The 23,857-nt window shown below is 46.7% G+C and overlaps 1 protein-coding gene across 4 annotated transcripts in view; it reads right to left on the minus strand.

Annotated features, from left to right (window-relative positions):
- Positions 1 to 260: 260 nt before the first annotated feature.
- CYP27C1 (cytochrome P450 family 27 subfamily C member 1) overlaps positions 261 to 23,857 on the minus strand; it is a 28,846-nt gene continuing 5,249 nt past the window's right edge. The window contains exons 2-9 of one of the 4 annotated variants that reach the window (XM_082396641.1): positions 17,815 to 17,932; positions 16,867 to 16,986; positions 15,319 to 15,528; positions 14,421 to 14,584; positions 10,995 to 11,161; positions 9,400 to 9,478; positions 8,678 to 8,881; positions 261 to 4,445 (exon numbers count right to left, since the gene is read on the minus strand). In XM_082396641.1, coding sequence (XP_082252767.1) covers positions 4,329 to 4,445; positions 8,678 to 8,881; positions 9,400 to 9,478; positions 10,995 to 11,161; positions 14,421 to 14,584; positions 15,319 to 15,528; positions 16,867 to 16,986; positions 17,815 to 17,932 — 1,179 coding nt within the window. In that variant the 3' untranslated portion in view covers positions 261 to 4,328. Of the gene's footprint in view, positions 4,446 to 8,677; positions 8,882 to 9,399; positions 9,479 to 10,994; positions 11,162 to 14,420; positions 14,585 to 15,318; positions 15,529 to 16,866; positions 17,067 to 17,814; positions 18,006 to 23,857 lie in introns of all 4 variants that reach the window. The other 3 variants (XM_082396640.1, XM_082396639.1, XM_082396642.1) reach the window with 3 other exon arrangements.

The raw sequence follows: 23,857 nt of genomic DNA on the forward strand, positions 1-23,857 counted from the left end.
GGAGAGGCACTGCAGCTGCACGTTTTCATTTAGGAAACCCCAGAGGAGCGGGGGGGGGGGGGGGGTGCGGGGTGGGGGGAGTCAGCTCTGCACACCCGCCCAGGCCAGCGAGCCTGAAGCCAGGTCTCCTGCATCAGACGGGAGCAAGCTTCCCGCCCTGCTTCCTCCTGACAGCTCCAAACTCAGAGAAGACAGATAGCCTGAGGGCTGCGGGGGGGAGCAACGCAGAAAAGGGAGAAGGAGCCAACCTCCCCCGGCCCCTCCCCAGGCTCCCAGGCGGAGCTGCCCGGAACTGGGGGAGTGGAAGTGCCCAACTTTACACGAGGTTCTGGGATGTTTATTTACACCGGACTGGACGTTTTCATCCGTAATTGAGAGGGTCACGGTGGCTAAAAGTAACTGGAGGCTTGTTCCTTTTCTAGCAGTGATCTAAAACGTATTAAAACTGCCCAAGGTTTCATCTGAGGCTAGAAGTGACCGCAGCACTGGTTCGAAGGGACAGACGTGAGAGAGGGTAGGTTGTTTTCAGTCTCACCCTGAGAATTCTGCCCAGCCAGGAGCTGGGGATGCCGGTCTGCTGGCAGCTCTGGTTTTGCCAGCTGGGCATTCCCACCGCCCCCCTCCTCCTTTGGTCAGGGCACCTGTGGATCACAAGGCAAGCCAGTCAAACGCCTTGGGGAAGGGGACCCTCCAGCTGGGATGCCGGTCACTCAGAGATGCTGCAGCCAAGGCCCTTGGACAGTGCTTCCTGGTTCCTGGCTGGTCAGCTCTTCCTTCAGTTTGGTGACCGGCCCCAGCTCCCCCCGGTCTGCCTGTTGCTTTGCCCACCACAGCCCCCGTGGGCATGGCTCCTGGGCCTCCGGGGGAACCCCTTGCCTTGGCCGTCTCTCAGCCTGGCCAGTTGCTGACCCCTTCAGTCTGACCAGCACATTTTTAGCAATGGAGTTTGAAAACCTTCCTGCAGGGAGCGCACTCCGCAGGCCTCACCACCCTCTACTGTCCCACAACCAGTGGTTTTATTACCGGCAGACTGGCGATTCCTAGGTTCTTGTCCTCTCCAGGGAAAAAATTCAGTCAAGAGACAGAGAGCAGGTCTAGGCAGCGAGTTTTATTAAGCAGAGCAGAAGTACGCTCTCCAGAATCAGCCCTGCAGTCAGGGCAGAGGTGGGTTTATCAGAGTGGTGAAAGCCCCTCCCCACGCCCTACGTCATTTGACTGACAAGTTGATTGACAATTTTAGGTTATATGACCTTTCTCTGACTGCGCAGGTGCTTACCACCGAGAAGCACCCAAGCGAAATGCACGGGGGGAGGGGCGGGGCAAAAAACGCCATGCTAATTTATTATAAATACGGCATAATGGACCCTGGGTTACTTTGAGTCACTTTTTAGGTCTTGGTGCCCCTGCACCAACCTGTGTTGGCGATTTTATCCTGCTTAGTCTTGATAAGCCTGGAAACTCAGCGGTGGTCCTTGGCTGGAGGAGGGAGGATCTCTGGGCGTGCTCTGATTAGCAGTGGGGGTCCGGGAGAGAGGACCCCCTCCAGGATGGGGCAGCACCCGCTCGTGTCTGACTAGCTACCCAACAGTTTTTACCAACTTCACCACTCCTTGGTGGCAGCACCTAGCCCTGCTCCCCTTTCCTTACTAATACCCCTGGAATTGTGCCGTGCCTTGGCTTCTCAGCTACGAGGGCTAGCTGACCCCTGTCTGGCAGGTCACTCAAATCTGAGCACAACAATTGTACTTTAGGTAGTTAAATCGATGGTTTCTAACAACTATTGAAAGAGAAGGTATAGCTCCCTGAAGAACCTAATTTACAGTCAGTTTTGCTGGTTTGTAAACAGTTTGAAAAAGAAATGAACACTGAGATTATTAGGCAATCAAGTCTTTGGTTTTTGAAGACACTTTTTATTATGGAAACGTTCACACGGACACAAAGCAGAGAATGGAGGCATGAATCCTCCAGGTACCCATCACCCAGCTTCTACACTTATCAACATCGGGCCAATCTTGGTTCATCTTTTCCTCCCCCAGCCCTCCCCCAACTAACACACACACACATTACCCACCCTTCACAGCAAGCTGGGTTATTTTAAAGCAAATCCAAGATATCATAACATTCCATCCATAAACATTACATATTTATATCTTTAAGGAATACCTCCAAGAGATGAGATCTCTCTTGTTAATGCAACAATATGTAACAATAATTCCTTAATATCATCAAATACACATTGTTCAAATTTCCCTAATTATCCTTTAAATCTCTTAATCTATAACAGTTCCCCCTTCTTCTTTTTCTTTTTTCTTGTCACTTATTTGTTGGGGAAAAAAAAAGTTATTTGTCCTGTCGACTTTCCTATGGGCTGGATTTTGCTGATTGCATCCGCATGGAATTTTAACATGCCCCTCTATACCCTGTATTTCCTATAAACTGGTGGATCTAGAGACTTAACTGATTCGATTTCACTTTCTTTGGCAAGAATGCTTCGCAGTTGGTGCCATGCATGTCCCGCTGGTCACACCAGGAGGCTCCTAAGGTCCGGCTGCCTCTCTCTCTGTCCGTGAAGACCAAGAAGTTGGCTCAGGTACGACCCACCTGGCTGTGCCCATCCCTGGGCAGGGCCACACTTCACTAGAGGGTCACCTTGTAGAATAAGAGTTCACCTCAAGTTTCCTGGTGAGTCTCAATATTTTTAAATTTCAGTCTCAAACAGAATAAAATTGTATCTAGTTTATAAAATTTAATATATATACTGCTAACTCAAAGGAATCCAACATTTTTTCAGTTCATGACAGAATTTCATATTTAACTCTACATATTTTTACAGCACTCACACTAAAGTTATTCCGTCATCACGCTTTATATACTCAAACAAAAATGGTATGTGAAACTGATACTATTTCTATTTTATTTAAGGATTACTTTGCAGCATGACCAACTAAAGAGGGGAAGAAAGATTTATGGTATATATTCGTAGGAAAGTGATTTGGGGGTAAGGATTATGTAAAGAGATTTATGGAATTGAGACTAAGAGGTCTCAAGCATGAAGGCACAGAGAGAATGTTATAAAATTGTGTTTTTTACTAGCGACCAACAGGTGGCATGAGCAGCAACAGATCATTCGAAGGCTCCTAGGCGCCCAGGCATTCAGTCAGAGCCTTATGTCAGCACCAACAGCTGGATCACATTTCCAGTTTGGATATTTAAAATAAGACTATGAAGATAAAAATATGATTTTGTCTATAGCATGTCCATTTACATATTTATTTTTCCTTGAAATAAAAATGTTCTAAAGTTACACTGTTTTCCACAGTGTTTGTTTAATTCATTTCTCTCAGTGTAGGCAATGAAATTTCACATCCTCAGATTTTCAGTTCTTATACATCTGCTGAGCACTTAGATTCGGTTAGAAAACCTGATTATTCTTGACTTCCCCAGGAGTTTTATTTCTTATTGATTATTTCTTTCAAACCAAAAAACTAATATTCAACTTCTTTAGGAGCTATGACTAGAAAAAGAAACATTAGTTTGGAGAAAGAAAATAAGAATATGGTCCTTTTAATTCGGAGCCCTGCTGCAGGATCTAAATCTGGGGCTTGCTGTCGCCTGGGTGTTTTCTGCCCATAATTACGGTATTAGAGAGGCATTCCTTTTTTTTTTTCTAATTTATTTTATTGTAGTTCATTTACAGTGTTGTGATAATTTCTGCTATGTAACAAAGTGATTCAGTTATACATATATACATTCTTTTTCATATTCTTTTCCATTATGGTTTATCACAGGATATTGAATATAGTTCCCTGGACTATAGAGCTAATTCCGAACTCCCAATCCTTCCCTCCCTCACCTCCCCTCCCCCCTGGCAACCACAGGTCTGTTCTACAGAGGTCTCTTAATGTTTCCTCTTCAAATTAAAAACAAGAAGTTGGAATTGTATCCTAATGGGCAGTCCCGGATGCAGTATTAGAGAAGGTATATTCAAGCCCTGAATCTATGTGTACGCCAACATTTCCTGGCCCACATGCAGAGGAGACTATGGTAAGTGAATAGTGAGTCCAAGGGTAAGATACCATATGAGGCATGAGAATTCAGTGCCACTGGCTTCACAACAGCTGTTTCTCCAAAAAAACGCAACTCTGGTATGCAAAAGTAAAGCAATCTTCTCACATTACTTTGCATAAAGATTTCAGTCTCCCAGAAACCAGGAGGCCAATTTATAACCAAGACAGCCCCCAGAAGGGATCCTTTTCTCCCCCACCATCATCTGTGGCCCACGAACACCTGGTGTGTGTCGGTCTGGCAGCTGGGTGAAAACGCCAGGCTCACTTTCTGTTAACAAAACGCACGTGGATGGGCTCCCCTGGCATCAGAAGCCCATGGGTTTTTGCATGAACAGTTTTAGTCCAAGGAGATATTTTGATCTCAAAACGTTGAAGCAACTAAGAAGAGAAAGAGAGAGAGAAGGACTTCAAAATTGGGAAGCAGAAAATTCACAGTCCTGCTGGAGTGCCCATACCCCTGTCACAGCCCCGGCTGCAGGGAGCCGAGGGAACGAGAGATGTGGGAAACAGGGCATCAGGTCCTATACAGGAGTCCAGCATGTCCTCTGAGCAACAAGGCCCATGGGACAAAAGATACACAATCAGAATTTAAACTGAGCAGGACCCTGTGGGGCTCCTGGACACAAAAACCTTTCCATGTCCCCCATTTCTTGCTTGGAGGAAATAGGCTTCATACGACTTCCTTGACCTTCCCTGAGTTCCAAAGAGGGGACTCGAGCAGTTACTAATTAGGGAAGGGAGGGGATGCAGAAACAAGGGAGGAGCAGTCAAGAAACAATAGTGCAGCCTTGGGGCAGGGTTCTGGTTCCTCCTCAAGAAATATACATTACAGTATCTTTGAGCACTTCTGCAGAGCTAAGGCCCCCACCCAAGTGGAGGATGGTAACTTCAGGATGAGCACAAGATTCCTGGAGCCCCGCCCTGTGACCTCACCACCAACCAATCAGCCCTGCAGCCCTTACCCCAAATTTTGCCTATAAAAGCTTCTTCCCACAAACCATCAAGGAGTTCGGGGTTTGGGGGGCATAAGCCACCCATGTCCTTGCTTGGCCCTGCAATAAACCTTTCTCTGCTTGAAACTCTGACATTTTGGTTTGTTTGGCCTCACTGTGCGTCGGGCACATGAACTTTGTTCAGTAACAGAATGCTCAAATGACTTACACTTTATTAGCTAGTTCAAAGTTCTAACTGTATTACTTCCACTGTAGGTCTAGAAAAAGAAGGAATCAAAGGAGCAAGGAGGAAAGAGGAACAAAGTGAAATTCCAGCATTCCTGCTGGTTTGGAATCTGCAGCCACTTCAGTGGTGGTATGGACACAGCAGGGGCACAGCTGTCAGACTTCATCCATTACTGTCTTTAATTTAAATATTCTTCATTTTCACCTTTGATTCCATTTCTCACTTCTGCAGTTCAAAAGGAGAAGCAGCCCTACCTCTCAGGGTGAAACGGGGAAGTTTTAAAGAACACTTAAGTATCCACCAGCCTCAAGCACTAATCTCCCCAACGAATGGCCAAGGCTTGATTTTCAAAGTCACCTCTAGGCTTAGAAAACAAAAGGCAACCTGCTCTAAGGACCTCTGTCAAAACTACATTGGTTCCTGGAGGGGAGGCAGGGCCTCGCTCAAGAGCCGGTGGGAACAGTGCAGGGTAGCAGACCAGCCATTCGTCCCTCCCCTACTCCAACCTCCTAAGAGAGCATCAGTGCTGGAGAACCTATGTTGTCACATGGGATGCAGACGCCCCAGCCCACCCTGACTCTCCAGCCTGGTCTCCCAGGTAAAGCAGCAAGACCCACTGATGTGTCCTCTGGGTGAGCTGGGGCTCCGGGACTGGAGGTCATGCAGGGAGAAGGGCTGCGTTGAAGACACGGGCTAAAATCGTTACTTTGTCATTGTTAGAGAGCCAAGCTGAATGACCTGTATTTAGGCAGCTCTAGAACATTCTGTCATCGAGGTGCCTTCACCTCAACATCTAATCTCTGACCCTTTGTTCTGACCTCACAGGACTGCTCGCGCATTCCCATGTGGCAGAAGAAAGAATCACACACAGGTCTCCTCACTCCATGGCCAACATCCCACAGGGCCTTTTTCCTTTCTGAGTGGCAGTACATGCTCATTGAAAAATGAAAACTACACAGGAGATGTAAAAGCAAAAAAACAAGGCCCCCCTTCCACCTCAAGTCTCCAATTCCCAAGGAGTAAGGGTGTATCTTCTAACCATTCTCCATGCAATATGAATGTCTTGTTCCTGATTTCAAGGAAACACATTAATATTGCAGCATTAAAGCCAAACCTTCCCATAGGCCACAGGCATAAGTCGCTGTTTTGTTGGGATAGACACTGTTTATTTGCTTAAGGAAAGCCCTTCCATTACAGGTGTGCTAAGAGAGTTTCTTCATGAATGGGTGTTGAATTTTATCAATTATTTTGGGAGAGGGTCATAAAATTTTTCTCCCTTAATTTGTCATTGTGGTGAATTCTGTCTTGAGGTGGGCCATCTTTGCATTCCTGAACACACCTGATTTGGTGACGGTGCATTTCTGGTCCATACATTGCTGGATTTGGCTTGCCAATTTTTCATTTAATGTATTTTTCATCTTTGTTCATAAATCAGATTGGCCTGTAGTTTTTCTTTCTTATTTTATCCATTCCAGGTTATGACTCTCAAGGTTATACAAGTCTCATAAAAGTGAGACTTCCTTTTTCTATTTTCTATTTGTATAAGATAATGATCACCCATTCATTGGAGGTTTGATAAAACGTGCCAATAAAACTGTCTAGGTCTGGAACATTTGGTGGGTAGGTATTTTTACTACTGACTCAGTGTATTCAAGGTCTGTTCTCTTTCTTTTGAGTCAATTTGGGTAATTTACACCTTTTCTAGTAAATTGTACATTTTATCTAAGTCTTCGGCAGGTATCTGGCCCATTTTGTGGAGGAGGAAACATGCTCAGAGTGGCTGAGAGGCCCGCCCGTGGTGTCGGAACCGCAAACTGGCAGAGCTGGGGTTGGAATCCATCCTCCACACCGAGATGCCTCCCACCTCGGGCATGACTGGGCCTGGCCAGCGTCCATGGGGCCCACCGCTGCCCGGGACAGCTGCCCTGGAAGGGACGCCTCTCGCCTTGGAGGGCTGCAGCCAGCCGTGTGCCCACAGAGGTGGGACGACCGAGGGACAGGCCGGCGCCCGCTTCTGCGGGTCTCACCAGGTCCCTGGAGCTTTCCCACCAGAGCCAGGGGGGCCCAGCTGGTGTCCTCCCCACCCACCTCCCTGGCCGTGGCCCCTCACCTCCTCCAGCCCTCCGAGCCTGCCCCCCATGCCCACCATCCCCCCATGCCCACAATCCCCCACAGGCCAGCCGGGCTTCCCCATCCCTTACGCTCTCTGATGCCATCGTCCATAAAGGTCCCAACCCCTGAGTGCTCTGCCCTGGGCTCTGCCGGCCTGCGGGAAACACCTCGGTGACATGAGGGGAAATGCAGGCAGGAGACAGGACACGTGCCTCGTGCCCTGCACCTGCCACGCTGCAACCGTGGCAAGTGGCTCCAACTCCCTGAGCCTCAGCTTCCTCATCAGTGAAATGGGGAGATGGGTCCCCAGGTCATCCCCTCGTGCTCCCAAAGCCTGGAGTCAATGACAGTAGCTCCCGAGCCTTGGGCCTAGGTTTTCCATGGCAGGTTCCCCAAATCTGCAGGAAAGGCTAATGGATAGAAGTTTCTCTACTGCAGGCTTTTCTTTCATAAAATTTCCTTCAGACATTATTTAGTTCCTGCTGCAGCCTGAACTCAGATACTGTACAAGCGCAAAAGTAAACACTTGAGCCTTTAGAGATTTGCATGTAAGGTATTCTCTCACCAAAACCAGGCCTTCCTGATGTTTCGAAACCCAAACAAGCTTGAGAGCCATCTCTCTGTTTAAAAGGCTGATTCACAGAAAATGAGGTGCTGAGGGGGCGTCAGGGGGTGAGCGTGACTTCCTCCATGGTGACGGTGACAGTGACAAGCTCTGAAGGGAGGAGGCCTGGGAGGCCGGGGCTTGAACAGCAGACGCGGCCACCAGCAGGAGTAGAGATGCCCCCATGCCCCACCATGTGCACTTCCTTAGACCGAGTGCAGCCCATGGACCACTGACATCAGAATCGCCCAGAGCCCCATCCCAGACCCACCAAGTGACTCTCTCTGTGGCCGGGGCGCAGGAGCCTGATTTCGAGGATCTCCTGGTGACGGGATGGCCCATAATGTTTGAGGGCCGCTTGCTGGACACTTTCCACTAGACTCTCTGCAGAGCCCCTGTGGGAGTGCCTGGGCTCCTGTAACGACCCACCCCCGCTACACACACACACACACACACACACACACACACACACACAAAACCCAGTTCTGCCCATGTGACTCCAAGGAGGAAAGAAACAAGGCAGGCGGCCATGGGGCTAGAGGTGGCTACTGCAGGGGGAGGGGAGGCATTTTAACACATAAAAGGGATTTAACAGGAAGCTCTGAAAGTTTTCAAAATCCTCTTTCCTTGTTTTCCCCTAAGTCTTGATCCAACGGAACCCAGTCACCTAGACGAAGCCCAGCCCGCAGGCGGGTGCCCAGCCCCCAGGCCCTACCTGGATTACGAGGAGGTGGATCTCCAGTTCTGCAATCCTCCGCCCGATGCAGCTTCGAGCCCCGTAGCCGAAGGGGATGGACCCGAAATTGTCAACCCTGCGCAGGTTTCCTGGCCGCAGCCAGCGCTCAGGCCGGAACTCCTTGGCCCGAGGGAAGTTCTCATCCTCGTAGGAGGTGGCATAGTGGCAGAGGGCCAGCTGGGTCTGAGCAAACCGTTTTCACCAGAAAAGTAATAAAGAACTTAATCAAGGGAAAGCAGAGCAGAGGCCACAGCCCCAGTTGGACCGACCCTCCAGAGATGCTCCGGGCCAGGAGGTGTCATGTAAGGGCCCAAGAGGCCATGCAGACCCAGGATGGCAGGTCCCCCTTCAATTCACACCCTACCCGGAAAGGACATCAATGCAGCCACAGAGAAGGCAATTCAAGTCCTTCAGAAACTCTCCCTGGAGGGAACTGCTGCTTCCACGGGGCCTCCGGGGGGGAGGGAGGGATGAATAGGCCTGTGAGCTACAGAAATATCTGCCTTTGTTTTTGCCAGAGCAGTATCACACAATCCACATCTCCTTGCTCCTAAAGCCCCATCTTCATCATAAAAATATATGCAGAAGAAAAGGACATCTACAGATATTTGCTTAGGTACAAGGACATCTGAAACATGGAAGCAAATTTCCAATCCAACCGCCCCTGCTCAGCCCAGCCCGGCCATGTCCGCCAAACTCACGCCTCTGGGAATCAGATACCCGCCAACAACCAGATCTTCCTGGGTGACCCGGCCATTCCCCGGCAGCACTGGAAACAGCCTAGAAAGAGCCAACGGGGACGGGACGGGAGTGGTGACTTTCAAAATACGTTACTAAACATTTAGAAGTCTGGATATATTGCCATTTTCATTTTCTAAAAAGTAACACACGGTACAGTTTCAACCAGGAAATCTTGCAAGGATCTTCATGGGCTCCCTAGCTTTGCCCAGCAAGTATTCTGGGGCTTCAACAGTCAAAAAAATTTATAGAACACAAAGCAAAGCCTTTAAAATGCTACTGTGCTCCCAAGAGGAATAATTCTTTTTTTTTTTAAATAAATAAATTTATTTATTTATTTATTGGCTGTGTTGGGTCTTTGTTGCGGTGCGCGGGCTTCTCATTGTGGTGGCTTCTCTTGTTGTGGAGCACGGGCTCTAGGCACACGGGCTTCAGTAGTTGTGGCTCACGGGCTCTAGAGCGCAGGCTCAGTAGTTGTGGCACACGGGCTCAGTTGCTCCGCGGCATGTGGGATCTTCCCCGACCAGGGATCGAACCTGTGTCCCCTGCATTGGCAGGTGGATTCTTAACCACTGCACCACCAGGGAAGTCCCAAGAGGAATAATGCTGAATTTCTGAAATCTATGCAAGTATGGGACCCCTTTATCAAGGAATAGTTCATAGGACTCAGGGCTCCAAGAAATAGATTCTGAGAAATGCTACATCAGTTTTTGGATTCTCTGGGAAGTGATCCTACGAAAACTCTGAATAAACTTTAATTGACAAATACCAGTTAACACACAGCTGGCTATTTTCTTTCTTTCTCTCTCTCTCTCTTCTTTTTTTTTTTTTTTTTTTGAGATTAAACAGCATGCTGAAGATGGAAGATGCAATCCAACTTGAAATATCATTATCAAGTCAGGTGTAAAAGCATTATTTTAGTGTGTACTCTGTGAATAACCTTTGCTCCTTGCCACGGCAGAGGAATGCTGTGGTCATGATCCTGAGCCTCACAGGAGGAAGAACCTTCCCTAGTCACCTAATCCCACCTCCCACCCAAGCCTGCCCAAGACCACCCGCATCCCTCACGCTCTGGCGTTTCCCAGGGTCAGTAAAGTCCTGTCCGGAAGTAAACAAGCCTCACTACTTGGTGTCTCCACCCTGACTAGGAGATTCACACAAGGAGCACAGCAAGCACGTCTAGTAACTGGCCACTCAGCCCAGAACATTCTCCTGACAGTCAGTCTTGCTCTGCTTTATCCTCAGAGGAGCACACTGGCAAACAGTTGATGAAACAAATGTCTAGAGTGAGCACAAAGTTCGAGGATGGCTCTAAAGATCTTTATGAAGAAATGAATATTTCCAACTGTAAAACAGAATAGCCTTTCTGCTGCTCTGTCGAGGGCAGAGAGGAAATAAAATGGTCATGAGTCCCTCCTTCCTAAACATTTCTGCCACCGAGAGTCGCTGGAGTATTGGTTTAGGACCCAGTTTTTAAGTCAAAAGCACATTCATTGTGATAAAGAATCAGAGACTTAACGGACACGGTTTTTGACATGAATTTTGGTGAGCCTTTTACCTCAAGGTTTCCTTAAGCAGAGCTCGGACCAGTGGGACTTTGGGGACGTCTGCAGCCGTGGGAACATGCCTTTCCCCCAAATTCCTCACTATCTCCCGGTACACGGTCTGCTGCACTTCCGGGTGCCTCGCGAGGAGATACACTGCCCAGGACAAAGTGAACGATGTCTAATAAAGAAACCGGCAGACACAGGCACATGGGTGAGTAAAATCAAAGATTTCAGGTGCAGGCAACATCGGATGTGAAGTCATGGGAGAATAAGCACAGGTGCAAAGCCATGCCCATATAAGTCCATCGGAGCATTTTATGTCTTACTGAAACAAAAGATGATCTCCCTTAACTCCTCCTGGAAAAAAACTAACAGAGATTTTTGGAAAGTGACATCAACGTTGGGATTCAAGGGCTCTTTCAATGAAGAGCCACAGGAAAAATTATTTTGGAACTTTTTAAAATCATTGAAGAGAAATCTGCCTCCTCTTCCGTGGAGTTTGAGAGCACGTAGGAATGCTGGTCAAGCCTGGAAGTTGTGCCTAGAACTTTCTTCGACCTTCTCTACAAGGGTCACCTGAGTTTTGCTAGAAAGGACCTGAGGCTGCCCATCAGCCTGAGAACGGCATCCTGCAAGCCCATGGCTGGGCAAGGGCTGCTCTGGTTGCCCTAATCTAGAGGAGATGAGGGAGAGGGGGATGGGAGGGGGTGGTCACAGGACTATTACTGGTCCACTCATCGTTCCCATGCACTTACCAAGCAAAGCAGCATATAAGGATTGAATGGCATTTGCACAAAGCAGTATCATTGTTTATTCCACTTCCTAAACTGAAGAATTACATTTCTGGTTATTGAGAGTAAATAATTCTATTTTATACCCTGGATTCCAAGATTTTCATTAAAATCAGTACTATTACCTATGTGACTGTAGTTCACACTCTTGTAAACAAGGAAATTCCACAGTATAAGTGTCCTTTCTTTCATCTAAAAAAATCTAACTTAAGTAGGCCATCTTGATGTTATTTCCCTCTAATAGATATTACGTATTTTTAGAGGGCAAGTTTTCCTGTAATATACAATGTAACGTGCAAGTTCTTCCTTATAAATGATAAGGAAATAACTTAGATGCTTCCTATGAAGAGAACAGAAAACTTCTATTAAAATCACATTTTCATGGAAAAACCAAATGTGATATAGCCATACAATGGAATACTATTCAGTAATAAAAAAGAATAAACTACTTTTACAGGCAACAACATCCATGAATTTCAAAATCATTTTGCTGAGTGAAGGAAGCCAGACGCAAAATACATACCGTATGATTCCATTTATATAAATTTCTAGAAAAATGCAAACTGATTTCTAGAAAAATGCAAACTGTTATGACACAGTGTCAGAAGGCAGTTGCAGGGGTGGGGGAGAGTATGGGAGGGATGGACTGAAATGGGGGTGAGGAACTTGCAGAGGTGGTAGCAATGTCCAGGATCTTAACTGCAGTGCTGGTTTCAAAAATGATTGCATCTGTGCTTATCCTGTATCAGTCAACAATCTGTATCGAATTGTACCGTTTAAATGGATGCGGTTTATTGTGCATAAATTATGCTGCAATGAAGTTGGCTTTTTAAAATAACATTTTAAAAACTCAGCATGAAGTTTCAAGAGTTTTTCTCCTGATGTTCCCTTCACGTAGGTAAGAGTCCTCTCTGCCCTCCATCTCACGGTGATGCTCTGAGTTACCACCAGAGGGCAATAGTAGCATGCATCTGAATCAGCTTAGATACAAGGCCGTCATTCCATCATTGCTTCTCCACTCAAGCAAACCCACGCTGTCACATTCACACGGTTAATCAGAACTTTCATCGCTTGCATTGACCGCATTGATTAGTTTGTATTTAATTCATATACTTTTTGCTTTATTGTTGAAGACGATCCATAAGAATAATGAATTTATGTGAAGTTTTTTTGCTTTTACATGTTTAAGTGACTTCATAATAAAAATGTCAACCGTGGGGTTTTTGTCTACCTCTAAAAAGGAGATTTGTGCTTTCCTCAAGTCCGGGAAGCACTCCTGTGAAGGAAAAACCTTGAGGCAAGATTAGCTGTTTCATTTTCCCACCTGTTAAATGAAGACAATAACACCTACCTCAGAGGATTCCGTGTGAACAGAAGGGTGCTTACAGATGTGCGTTGGAGACACAGTAAATCACCAAATTTACTGTCTTAATCTTCATTATTTCACTCAACTGACTTTTCTTCCACCAATTACCAAAAGCCTGGCCCTTCTTTTTCTTATTTCACCACTTTCTTTTAGCAAATTCTAAACTTTTTCTGTACATATACCCACAAGTATATCATTTTTTATACTTGAGTAAATGTATCAGATTATACGTAAGTTTTTGGAAGGAACTTGGCTTCCACACCACTGTGCCAGCCCTGCCCCAGCCCAGGAACCCACGTTAACCGTCCAGGGTGCAGGGTCCATACTTTCCTCCACGCCCAGCCGTCACTTAGCGATACACACGTGCACACGGACAGATGGGATGGGGGCCACTGTTTTACTAACGGGAACACAGGATGTACACGCTTTTCTGCATCTTCATTTCTCACTTAGTAATAGGGTATGGAATTCCCTCCAAATCAATGGGCAATGCTTTGTTTCATTCTGATATTGAGCCCTCGTTGGTCATAGTGTATTATTCATCTGCTACACTAACTGAATCTATTCACTAGGATTTAAAATTGATATATGTACATATTCATAAGTCAAACTGCTTATTAAACTTTTCTTTCTTTATGATTTCTTTAGCAGGTTTTGAAGTTATGCTGACTTTATCAAATGAACTGGGAAGTTCTCCATAGCCCGGAATATTTTAAATGATAAATAAGAGGGTTTTTAATGTCTGTGCCCTCTTCATTTCTTTTTTTTTTTTTTTAAGTTTTTTTGATGTGGACTATTTTTAAAGTCTTTATTGAATTTGTTACAATCCTGCTTCTGTTTTATGTTTTGGTTTTTTGGCCGCAAGGCATGGGGGATCTTAGCTCCCCGACCAGGGATCGAGCCCACACCCCCTGCATTGAAAGGGGAAGTCTTAACCACTGGACTGCCAGGGAAGTCCCTTCATTTCTGATATTATGAAACAATGGAGAAATGTTTGCAAATCAGGAATGATTTTAAACTTTAAAACATATTGCTACTTTGTGTGTGTGGTAATAGAATTGGGTTATGTTATTTACAGAATTCATCGTGCACCTTAGTTTATATTAAAGAAAAGAAAAAAGGTCGAGTTTTCTCCTGGAGACCCTCAGCAGTGAAGCAGACGTTCAGCTAGTACAAACAAGCATGGTCCTCTTAAAGTATCTGCCATCTGTCGGATTCCTCGGAAAGGCCCCCAGCTTTAACTGTGCTCTGCTGAGAAGAAAGGAGAGCTGAGAGCTCACCGTGTCCACGCCGGCCAGCAGCATCTCGGTCAGGTTGGCGTAGATTTCCTCCCGTGTCAGCTCCTGGCTGAGGAAGAGGTACGTGAGCAGGCCCCCTCTCGCTCTCTCCCCTCGGTCCATTTGGCACTGTATGTCCCTCAGCTTGTTGTCAACGTGGATTTGGCCTGTTTGAAAACAGTGTTTCTTTTGAAAGAAGTTTTGGTTAAGAATCGCCTCTTCAGGGCTTCCCTGGTGGCACAGTGGTTAAGAATCCGCCTGCCAATGCAGGGGACACGGGTTCGAGCCCTGGTCCGGGAAGATCCCACATGCTGCGGAGTAACTAAGCCCGTGTGCCACAACTACTGAGCCTGCACTCTAGAGCCCGTGAGCCACAACTATTGAGCCAACGTGCCACAACTACTGAGCCCGTGTGCCACAACTACTGAAGCCTGCACGCCACAACTACTGAGCCTGCGCTCTAGAGCCCGTGAGCCACAACTATTGAGCCTGCGTGCCACAACTACTGAGCCCGCGCACCTAGAGCCCATGCTCTGCAACAAGAGAAGCCACCACAAGGAGAAGCCTGTGCACCGCAACAAAGAGTAGCCCCCGTTCGCCACAACTAGAGAAAGCCTGCACGCAGCAACAAAGACCCAATGCAGCCAAAAATAATAAATAAATTAAATAAATTTATTTTTTTTTAAAGTGAGAAATCTGTCACATTACTTGTGGTCACAACCCACGTGCTTTTTGCTCATTTGAGAAACCAATCTAAAAGTTCTTGAGTACAAATAGCATGTAACTCCATTGGGGTATCCCCTGCAGTAATACCCACTGTCTGTGTGAGTGTTAGATACACAACTAGGAGGAAAGTCAGGTCCATCTAATTCTATAAAAGGTGCCCTGACTCTTCTCTTACTGAATTTGAAGAGTCCATCCCAGGACCTGCAGAATTCCCGCCAGGGTTTGGGGATGAGCGGGCGGAGCCACCTAGGGATGGCACCGGCGTACATGGACGTCTTGAACGTGCAGAACATGAGCCCCAGGGCCTCGATGTAGTCCATCGTCGCCTGCGGGACGCTGTTCTCCAGGCAGCCCAGACGACTCTCGTAAAGAATGGTGGCCACTCCTGCGCAGGAGAGAGGTTACAACCCTTCTTCTTCTTCTTCTAGATTATTCACAGCATCAACATACGATACCTGGCCATAAATGTAACTTTCAAAAGTGGTCCAGGGACTTCCCTGGTGGTCCAGTGGTTAGGACTCCTCGCTTCCACTGCAGGGGGCCTGGGTTCCATCCCTGGTCGGGGAACTAAGATCCCACAAGCCTCGCAGTGCAGCCAAAAAAATAAAAATTAAAAAAAAAAGTGGTCCAGGTGCCTACCCATGAGGTTTTCTCTACCAGGTCCTGACCCCCAGGGCGCTGTGGGTTCAATGCTGACGAACCCTCTGCCTCAGTGCACCCTCAGCTCAACAGTCTGTTCAAGACCCACAAGGCAGAACTCCCAACCTTTCAGCCAGTTGCCCAACTTTGGGGAGTTGAAAGGTGGCTCCTCCTGGCTGCACATCGGGGAGCCCCAGGACGAGCTAAGGAGGCAGAGGAAAGGGCCTCTGTGAACCAGGGAAGGGCAGGATTTTGCAGTGTGTTTACAACTCACTTCTCTGTTGATTTTGTTACTATTTTTAGAGAGCATTAATACCAGAACTTTAAAAAGTTAACGTAAAAATTAAATTTGAAGAAACTTTTTTTTTTTTTAATGGGAAATCTGGACTTCCCTGGTGGTCCAGTGGTCCGCGCTTCCACTGCAGGAGGCCTGGGTTCCATCCCTGGTCAGGGAAGTTCCACATGTCACGCGCAATGCAGCCATAAATAAATAAATAAAAATAAAAATGGGAAAGCTAATAGAATTCTCCAAAAACCCAGGTACAGAAAAAATGTTTGGTATGCTACCATTTTTTTTTTTTAAGTATAAAGAATACTCACACGTATTTCTTTGTATGTACATAAAATATCCCTTGAAGAAGCTGGTGACCTAGCTGGGTCAGGAGAGGGGGAGACTTTTCCATGAGTACTTTTTGGGTTTGATTTTTGAACCATGGGAATGTGCTACCCATCTAACATGGATTTTAAAAGCTAGAATGATTATAGTACATGCCCTCTAGACCCCTGTTGCTTTTCAAACTGTGCTAAAACAAAATGTGTAGTAATTAGGAGCATGGTTCTTGAGTTACAGAGACCTCAATTTGAAACTAAGTTTCTGCCACTAAAAATGGGGGTTAGTTTTTCAGTTCCCCCATTTGTGAAAGTGTCGGTCAACCTGGTTCCATTAGCACTGTGACAATTACATGTACGTATGTATGGGGCTTAGCACATTGTCTGGGACGTAGGAGATGCTCAATGAGTGATAACAACCATATTTTGGTAAATGTCCATTCTTCCATCTTCCCCACCTCCTGAGTTCACCTACCTTCCATTGAATATTTGAAGAAAAGGTCATTGATGTTGGTCACAGTCTCCCCATCTTCTGCCTGGCTCTTGAGGAAGTAGATTCTTTTAATTAAATCAGCAATAACTTGGTTGATTTCTCCTGCAAAAATGGCCACATCTTTCGGTTTCAGAATTCTTTGTCTCAACACACTTCTCATCTTGAGCCACTGTTCACCCTCCCTAGAATAAAGTGAATTCCAAATAACCTTACTTATAGTGATATTCTAGGAAGGAATTCAGAGTATCTCTGCAAACATTTCCCAGCAATAAAGAGTCAACAAGATCTGCCAGTCCAAATGGGATGAAGACAGGACAGACACTGCAAAGAGAGGGGAGTGATGGTATTACTCCCCAGTTCATGTGTAAGGACATGTATATCAAAAGAGCCAAAAATAGAATTTCTAAACCAAAGGGATTTGGACCAGGGGATCTGCAGATGCTCTGTTTTCTCCTCCCTGCCTGAGGCTGTACCAATTCACTCTTGGAAGACTCAGAGGTGTATAATCACCACAGCCTGTTATAAGGCAGGAACGCCATCACATGGCAATCAATGCTGAAGTTCGCAGCCCCTCCTGGAGGTCTCCTAAAACAGTTCACCACCTTCACCCCTGTGCACAGATGGGCTCTGTGAGCTTCAACCCCCTCAGTGGTCACCGAATGGACACCTAAAGCCACAAAGCGTTCCTTGAAAAATGGCTCCTCTCCATCACTCGGCTAGTGGGATCCCCACCTTGTCCCTGCCACCACATCTCTTCCCAGAGGGTTTTAGGAGATTTTAGGAGATCACACGTGAGGCTCTTTTGATACTATTCCACTGGGAGTTCTGTGCTTTATTAATAGCTGGTTTTAGGAGCCCAGCGTTCAGGGAGGGGGGGGTCCCTGGGCTCCCCGCTCCTGCTCGTGGCTCAGCCTGGCCTCACATACTCACGCGGAGATGAGCCCGGTGGATCTGCCCCGTAAGTCTCGGTACTCCTGCCAGGACCCCATGTTGGCTCTCTGGGGCGCAGCCCCCTCTGCCCGGAGCACCTGAGCCACCAGGTCTCGGTCTGCAACAGATACTACAAACTGAGGACCAAAGTGAGACTTGAAGATTTTTCCATATTCCCGTGTGTGTTTCTGCTGCAAAACCATGGAGAAATCAAAAAAGGAAAAAATACACAGATATGATATACCTTTGACACGGACATTCCTGGATGTTAGGGGAGCAGAAAACTGGGGCAGAGGGAAGCTCTGCATTATGCAGAACTGAATCAGAGTGGCCACTTTACTTACGGTTACCAAGGGGGAAAGGAGGGGGCAGGGATAAATTAAGAGATTGGGATTGACATATACACACTAGATAGCTAATAAGGACCTACTGTATAGCACAGGGAACTCTACTCAGTACTCTGTAATGACCTACATGGGAATAGAATCTAAAAAAGAGTGGATGTATGTATATGTATAACTGATTCACTTCGCTGTACAACAGAAACTAACACAACATTGTAAATCAACTCTACTCCAATAAATATTAATTAAAACAAAAAAAGAGTGGTTGCTTTAAGTATTCCTGAGGTAAACATATTTTCACATCATTAATCATATTCATAGAAGTTTTCTTAGTTCTTTAAAGATGTGTGTTTAAAAAAAAACCTTAGCTGTGTGAAGCAATGTGAGAGGAATGTGGCTGTAGATGAACTGCAGGGTCTTAACTGTCCTGAGTCAAACAGGCTCTGCCTGCCCCTTTCATTCAGACACTCAGCAGCCGCCCAGCCTGCCCTGTGAAGAAAGCTCCCTGCGGGAAATCTGTAATAAACCTGTAAAAATGCCCCCAGCAAAAAAATGAAAGAAAAGGCGCCCAGATTGGAAAGGGAGAAGTAAAGCTGGCTCTATTCACATATGACATGATCTCGTGTGTAGATAATTCTAAGACATCCGCTAAAAATCATGTTCAGTAACTTGCAGGATATAAGATCAATATACAAAATTCAATTGTATTTCCACACACTAGCAATGAACAATCCAAAAATAAAATTAAGAAAGCAATTCCATTTACAATAGCATCATAAAGAATAAAATACTTGGCAATACATTTAATAAAAGAAGTGTAAAACTTACACTCTGAAAACTGCAAAAGATCATTGAAAGAAATTAAAGACCTACATAAATGGAATTTATTTATTCCATGTCGATGGAATGGAAGACTTAATATTATTAAGATGGCAATACTTCTCAAGCTGATCCATAAATTCAACATAATCTCTATCAGAATTCCAGAGATTCAGAACGGCAAAAACAATCCTAAAAAAGAACAAAGTTGAAGGACTCACAGTTCCCTATTTCAAAGGTTACTATAAAAGTAATGAAGACAGTGTGCTACTGACGTAAGGATGGACATCTAAATCATTGGAATAGAATTGAGACCCCAGAAATAAACCCATACAACTAAGGTCAATGGATTTTCAAAAAGGGTGCCAAGACAATTAAATGGGAAAGAATAGCCTCTTTAACAAAAGATGCTGGGAAAATTGGATAGCCACAAACAAAAAATAATTTGTACCCTTATCTCACACCACATACAAAAACTACCTCAAAGTGGACCAAAGACTAAATGCAAGAGCTAAAACCACAAAACTCTTGGATGAAAACATAGGGATAAATATTCATGACCTTGGATTTGGCAATTGTGTCTTAAGATATGATACCAAAAGAACAAGCAACAAAAGAAAAAAACAGATGATTGGACATCATCAAAATTTTTAAATGTGCATAATGTCAAAGGACATTACCAAGAAAGTGAAAGACAATCCCTAGAATGGAGAAAATATTTGCAAAGTACATATTTGATAAGAGATTTATGTCTAGAATATATAAAAAAACTATTACAACCCAAGAGTAAAAAACAACAACAACAAATAACCCAATTAAAAACTGGGCAATTATTTGAATGGACACTTCTCCAAAGAAGATATCAAAATGTCTAATAACCACATGAAAAGAAGCTCAACGTCATTAGTCATTAGGGAAATGCAAATCAAAACCACAATGAGATATCACTTCCCACATACTAGGATGCTTATAATCAAAAGGACAGGTAATAACAAGTATTGGCAAGGATGTGGAGAAATCAAAACCCTCTAGCACTGTTGGTGGAATATAAAATAATGCAGCCACTTTAGAACAGTCTAGAAATTCCTCAAAAGGTTAAATACAGAGTTACTATTTGACACAGCAATTTCACGCCTAGATATATACCCCAAAGAAATGAAAACATAACAGCCAAAAGGTAGAAACAATCCAAATGTCTATCAACTGATGAATAAGTAAGCAAAATGTGGTCTATCCACACACTGGAATATTATTTGTCCATAAACAGGAATGAGGTACTAATACATGTTACAACATGGGTGAACCTTGAAAACATTATGCTCAGTGAAAGAAGCCAGACAAAAAAGACCACATATTATATGATTCCATTTATATGAAATGTCCAGAATAGGCCAATCTATAAAGACAGAAAGTAAATTATTAGTCATTGCTTAAGGCTGGGGGAATGAGAGGGTTGGGGAGTGATAGCTAAAGAATACAATATGGATTTCTTTTTAAGGTTATGAAAATGTTCTATAATTGATTGTTGTGATGGTTGTATACTTTAAGTGGGAGAATTGTATGATATGTGAATTATATCTCAATGAAGTTGTTACCAAAAAAAGAAATCACAATAAATGTAAATGGGTTAAACAGTCGAGTTAAATAATTAAAGAAGGAAGGAGAGAAAGTACCCTCCAGCATGGCTCAGCATGACATAGGCATGGGGACTTCCCTGGCGGTCCAGTGGTTAAGAATCCATGCTTCCAATGCAGGGGGCATGGGTTAGATCCATGGTCAGGGAACTAATATCCTGCATGCTGTGCGGTGTGGCCAAAAAAAAAAAAAAAAAGCATGCCATAGGTAGGGTTAAGCATGGGGAAAATGACTACGTCCCTCATTGGCATCTGCCAACATTTCTTATCACTCCAACTCTCAACCACGGAAATGGCGGGCCAGAGGGTCTGTCATCTCTCCACTCTTCTGCTCTCAGGTAGAAGCTGTTTGCTTCTTTGTGGACCTGGTTGAAGTCCCACTGCCTGGAGATGAAGACACTCAGACTCAACTGGGATGTGTCAGGTGCCAAGGGATCACTCTGCCTAACAAACAGGTGACCCCAAAAGGGTATTTCTCCAGGTCTCTGATAGGATGACTGTTACCGGAACTACTGGGAGATGGGCCACTCCTCGGGCAAATCCAGCTACTGAATGGGCACAATCAGACAAGGGAGCCACTGACCAAGGGGCAATGAAGGACACAGGTAGTTTATGGCCCTTTTTGGTGGAGGGCCAAGGAATGACACAGTCAGCCACAAACTCAGTTTGTGTAGCCAGCTGGAGCACAGACTCTGGAGTTGGAATCTCAGCTCACAGTGTACTAGCTGGGTGACCTTGGGAAGTTAGGTTCCACTGTGTCTCAGTTTCCTCACCTGCAAAATGGAGAAATAATAGAAATTACCTCACGTGGAGGACTTAAAACTGTGCCTGGCACATGAAAAGTGTTCCAGAACTGTTCATTCTTCTTATGTATTGGTTATTATTACAGTTTACAAAGCCCTTCCACAGCCCTGATCACACGACCTCACAATAACCCGTGAGATGGATGAGAATTGTTAGACTCCCACACAGAGGAGGAAACTGTGGTCCAGAGAGAAGAACTGATTGGCCAAGATTCCACAGGTGCTTGTAAAGGGCTGCTATGTAACGCAGGACCCTCCTGCTCTGTCGTACCTGGCGACCTTGATCACTGTGTCTGCTCTGCCACTAACCAGCTATGTGACTGTGGGCAAGTCACTCAGCCAACACTTTGGGCCTTTTCCACATGTAAAGTGAAAGTCCTGGACCCTATAGATGAATCCCTTGTGAGACAGCATTCTGTGATTACAAGTCGAGTGAAAGGAAACTGGACTTGAGGTAACAGAATAATTCTCTTCCTCCTTAGAAATGCCTTAGGGGTGACCTGGAGAGCATGGGGAGAGGGTTTTACTAGAACCTTATCCAGTCTAGAGCAACCTGTATTGAACTTGTCAATAAATAAATAACAATTTTTTTTTTTTACCGTATTTGAAAACTATCATCTTGATATCTTATGTTCAGATTCCACATGGAACAGAAAAAATCATTTTTGACCCCTAGAAACATGTTTGGGAAGAAATCGTGTAGAGTTCATGTGGGGCATGGAGAGGAGGGGCCAACTGGAATTTCAGTCAAATTAAAATTGTTCCTTTTGCTCCACTGTTTTGTTTTGTTTTGTTTTGTTTCTATCAATGAATTAAGTTTCTGCTTCTCCAGCTGTAGCTGTGGCCTCTGCACCCTCATGTAGGTTAAGGGTTGAGGGAATGAATGTATGAACGAATGACCAAAACCCAGGTGGGTGGTTACAAAAAGCTTCCTCTGAGAAGTTTCTGAAGGTTGAAGGGTGAGCTTTGAACAAAAAGAAGTGAGTAGTGGGGAAGGAGGGTGTTCTCCGAAGAGGTCAAAAGGCCCAGGTCCCAGAGATCACAGCGGTCTCTGGGGTGGGAGCCCTGAGAAAGTGACGGAGGCAAGCGGCGAGCAGCTGCCATAGCAAATGGGAGCCAATGGATTTGACGACGCTTAAAGGTGGGGGTCACCTTGCAATGAAAGACGCGATTTGAGGTGGGCACGGGAAGGGCAAAACTCAGGGTCAAGATGAGCCGCCGTGCAACGAGCCGGCTCCCAGCACTCCGACGGGCTTGCTGGACCGGTTGGGTCCTTCCTAAGTCCCTGCCCAGACCTGGCTTGACGCCGAGGTTCACGAACTTTCGTTTGTCTTCCCATCACGTAGAGATTACATAACTCGGAGCCTCCGAACCCCTCGCTGTTGTTTTTTTTCAATTATAAAACACAAACAAAAAGGACTAGGAACGTACGCAACCTGTCCTCGGCCGCGTAAAGACCCGCAGGGCTCCTCACCCACCGCGGGAGCGGTGCTGCTCACGGGCCTCCCTCGGGACGGTCCCGGGAGGCCGGGCGGCGGCTCCCCGCGCCCCGACTCCGCAGGCCCGCCCGCCGGAGCGTACGGCGCGTGGGGGCCCAGCGGCTCCAGGGCGGCCCCTGCCCGTGACCCTCTCCTCCGGCGCCCCTCTACGGTGCCCTCCCTGGAGCCTTTCCCGGGATTCTCTTCCCGGGTCCCTCCCCGGCGCTCCCTCCCCGGTTTCCTCTCCCCCGGTCTCCTCCCCGGCGCTCCCTCCCCGGTTTCCTCTCCCCGCATCCCCTCCCCGGCGCTCCCTCCCCAGTTTCCTCTCCCCGGATCCCCTCCCCGGCGCTCCCTCCCCGGGATCCTCTCCAGGGGTTCCCTCGCTGGCGTCCTTCCCGGGATCCTCTCCCTGGGATCCTCTCCCCGGGTCCCCTCCCCGGAGCTCCCTCCCCAGTTTCCTCTCCCCGGATCCCCTCCCCGGCGCTCCCTCCCCGGTTTCCTCTCCCCGGATCCCCTCCCCGGAGCTCCCTCCCCAGTTTCCTCTCCCCGGATCCCCTCCCCGGAGCTCCCTCCCCAGTTTCCTCTCCCCGGATCCCCTCCCCGGGATCCTCTCCCCGGATTCCCTCCCCGGCGCTCCCTCCCCGGTTTCCTCTCCCCGGATCCCCTCCCCGGCGCTCCCTCCCCGGGATCCTCTCCCCGGATTCCCTCCCCGGCGCTCCCTCCCCGGTTTCCTCTCCCCGGATCCCCTCCCCGGCGCTCCCTCCCCGGGATCCTCTCCCCGGATTCCCTCCCCGGCGCTCCCTCCCCGGTTTCCTCTCCCCGGATCCCCTCCCCGGCGCTCCCTCCCCGGTTTCCTCTCGCCGGATCCCCTCCCCTGCGCCCCCTCCCCGGTTTCCTCTCCCCGGATCCCCTCCCCGGCGCTCCCTCCCCGGTTTCCTCTCCCCGGATCCCCTCCCCTGCGCTCC

The sequence above is a fragment of the Balaenoptera borealis genome (genome assembly GCF_965194805.1).
Source record: "Balaenoptera borealis genome assembly, chromosome: 6".
NCBI lineage: Eukaryota > Metazoa > Chordata > Mammalia > Artiodactyla > Balaenopteridae > Balaenoptera > Balaenoptera borealis.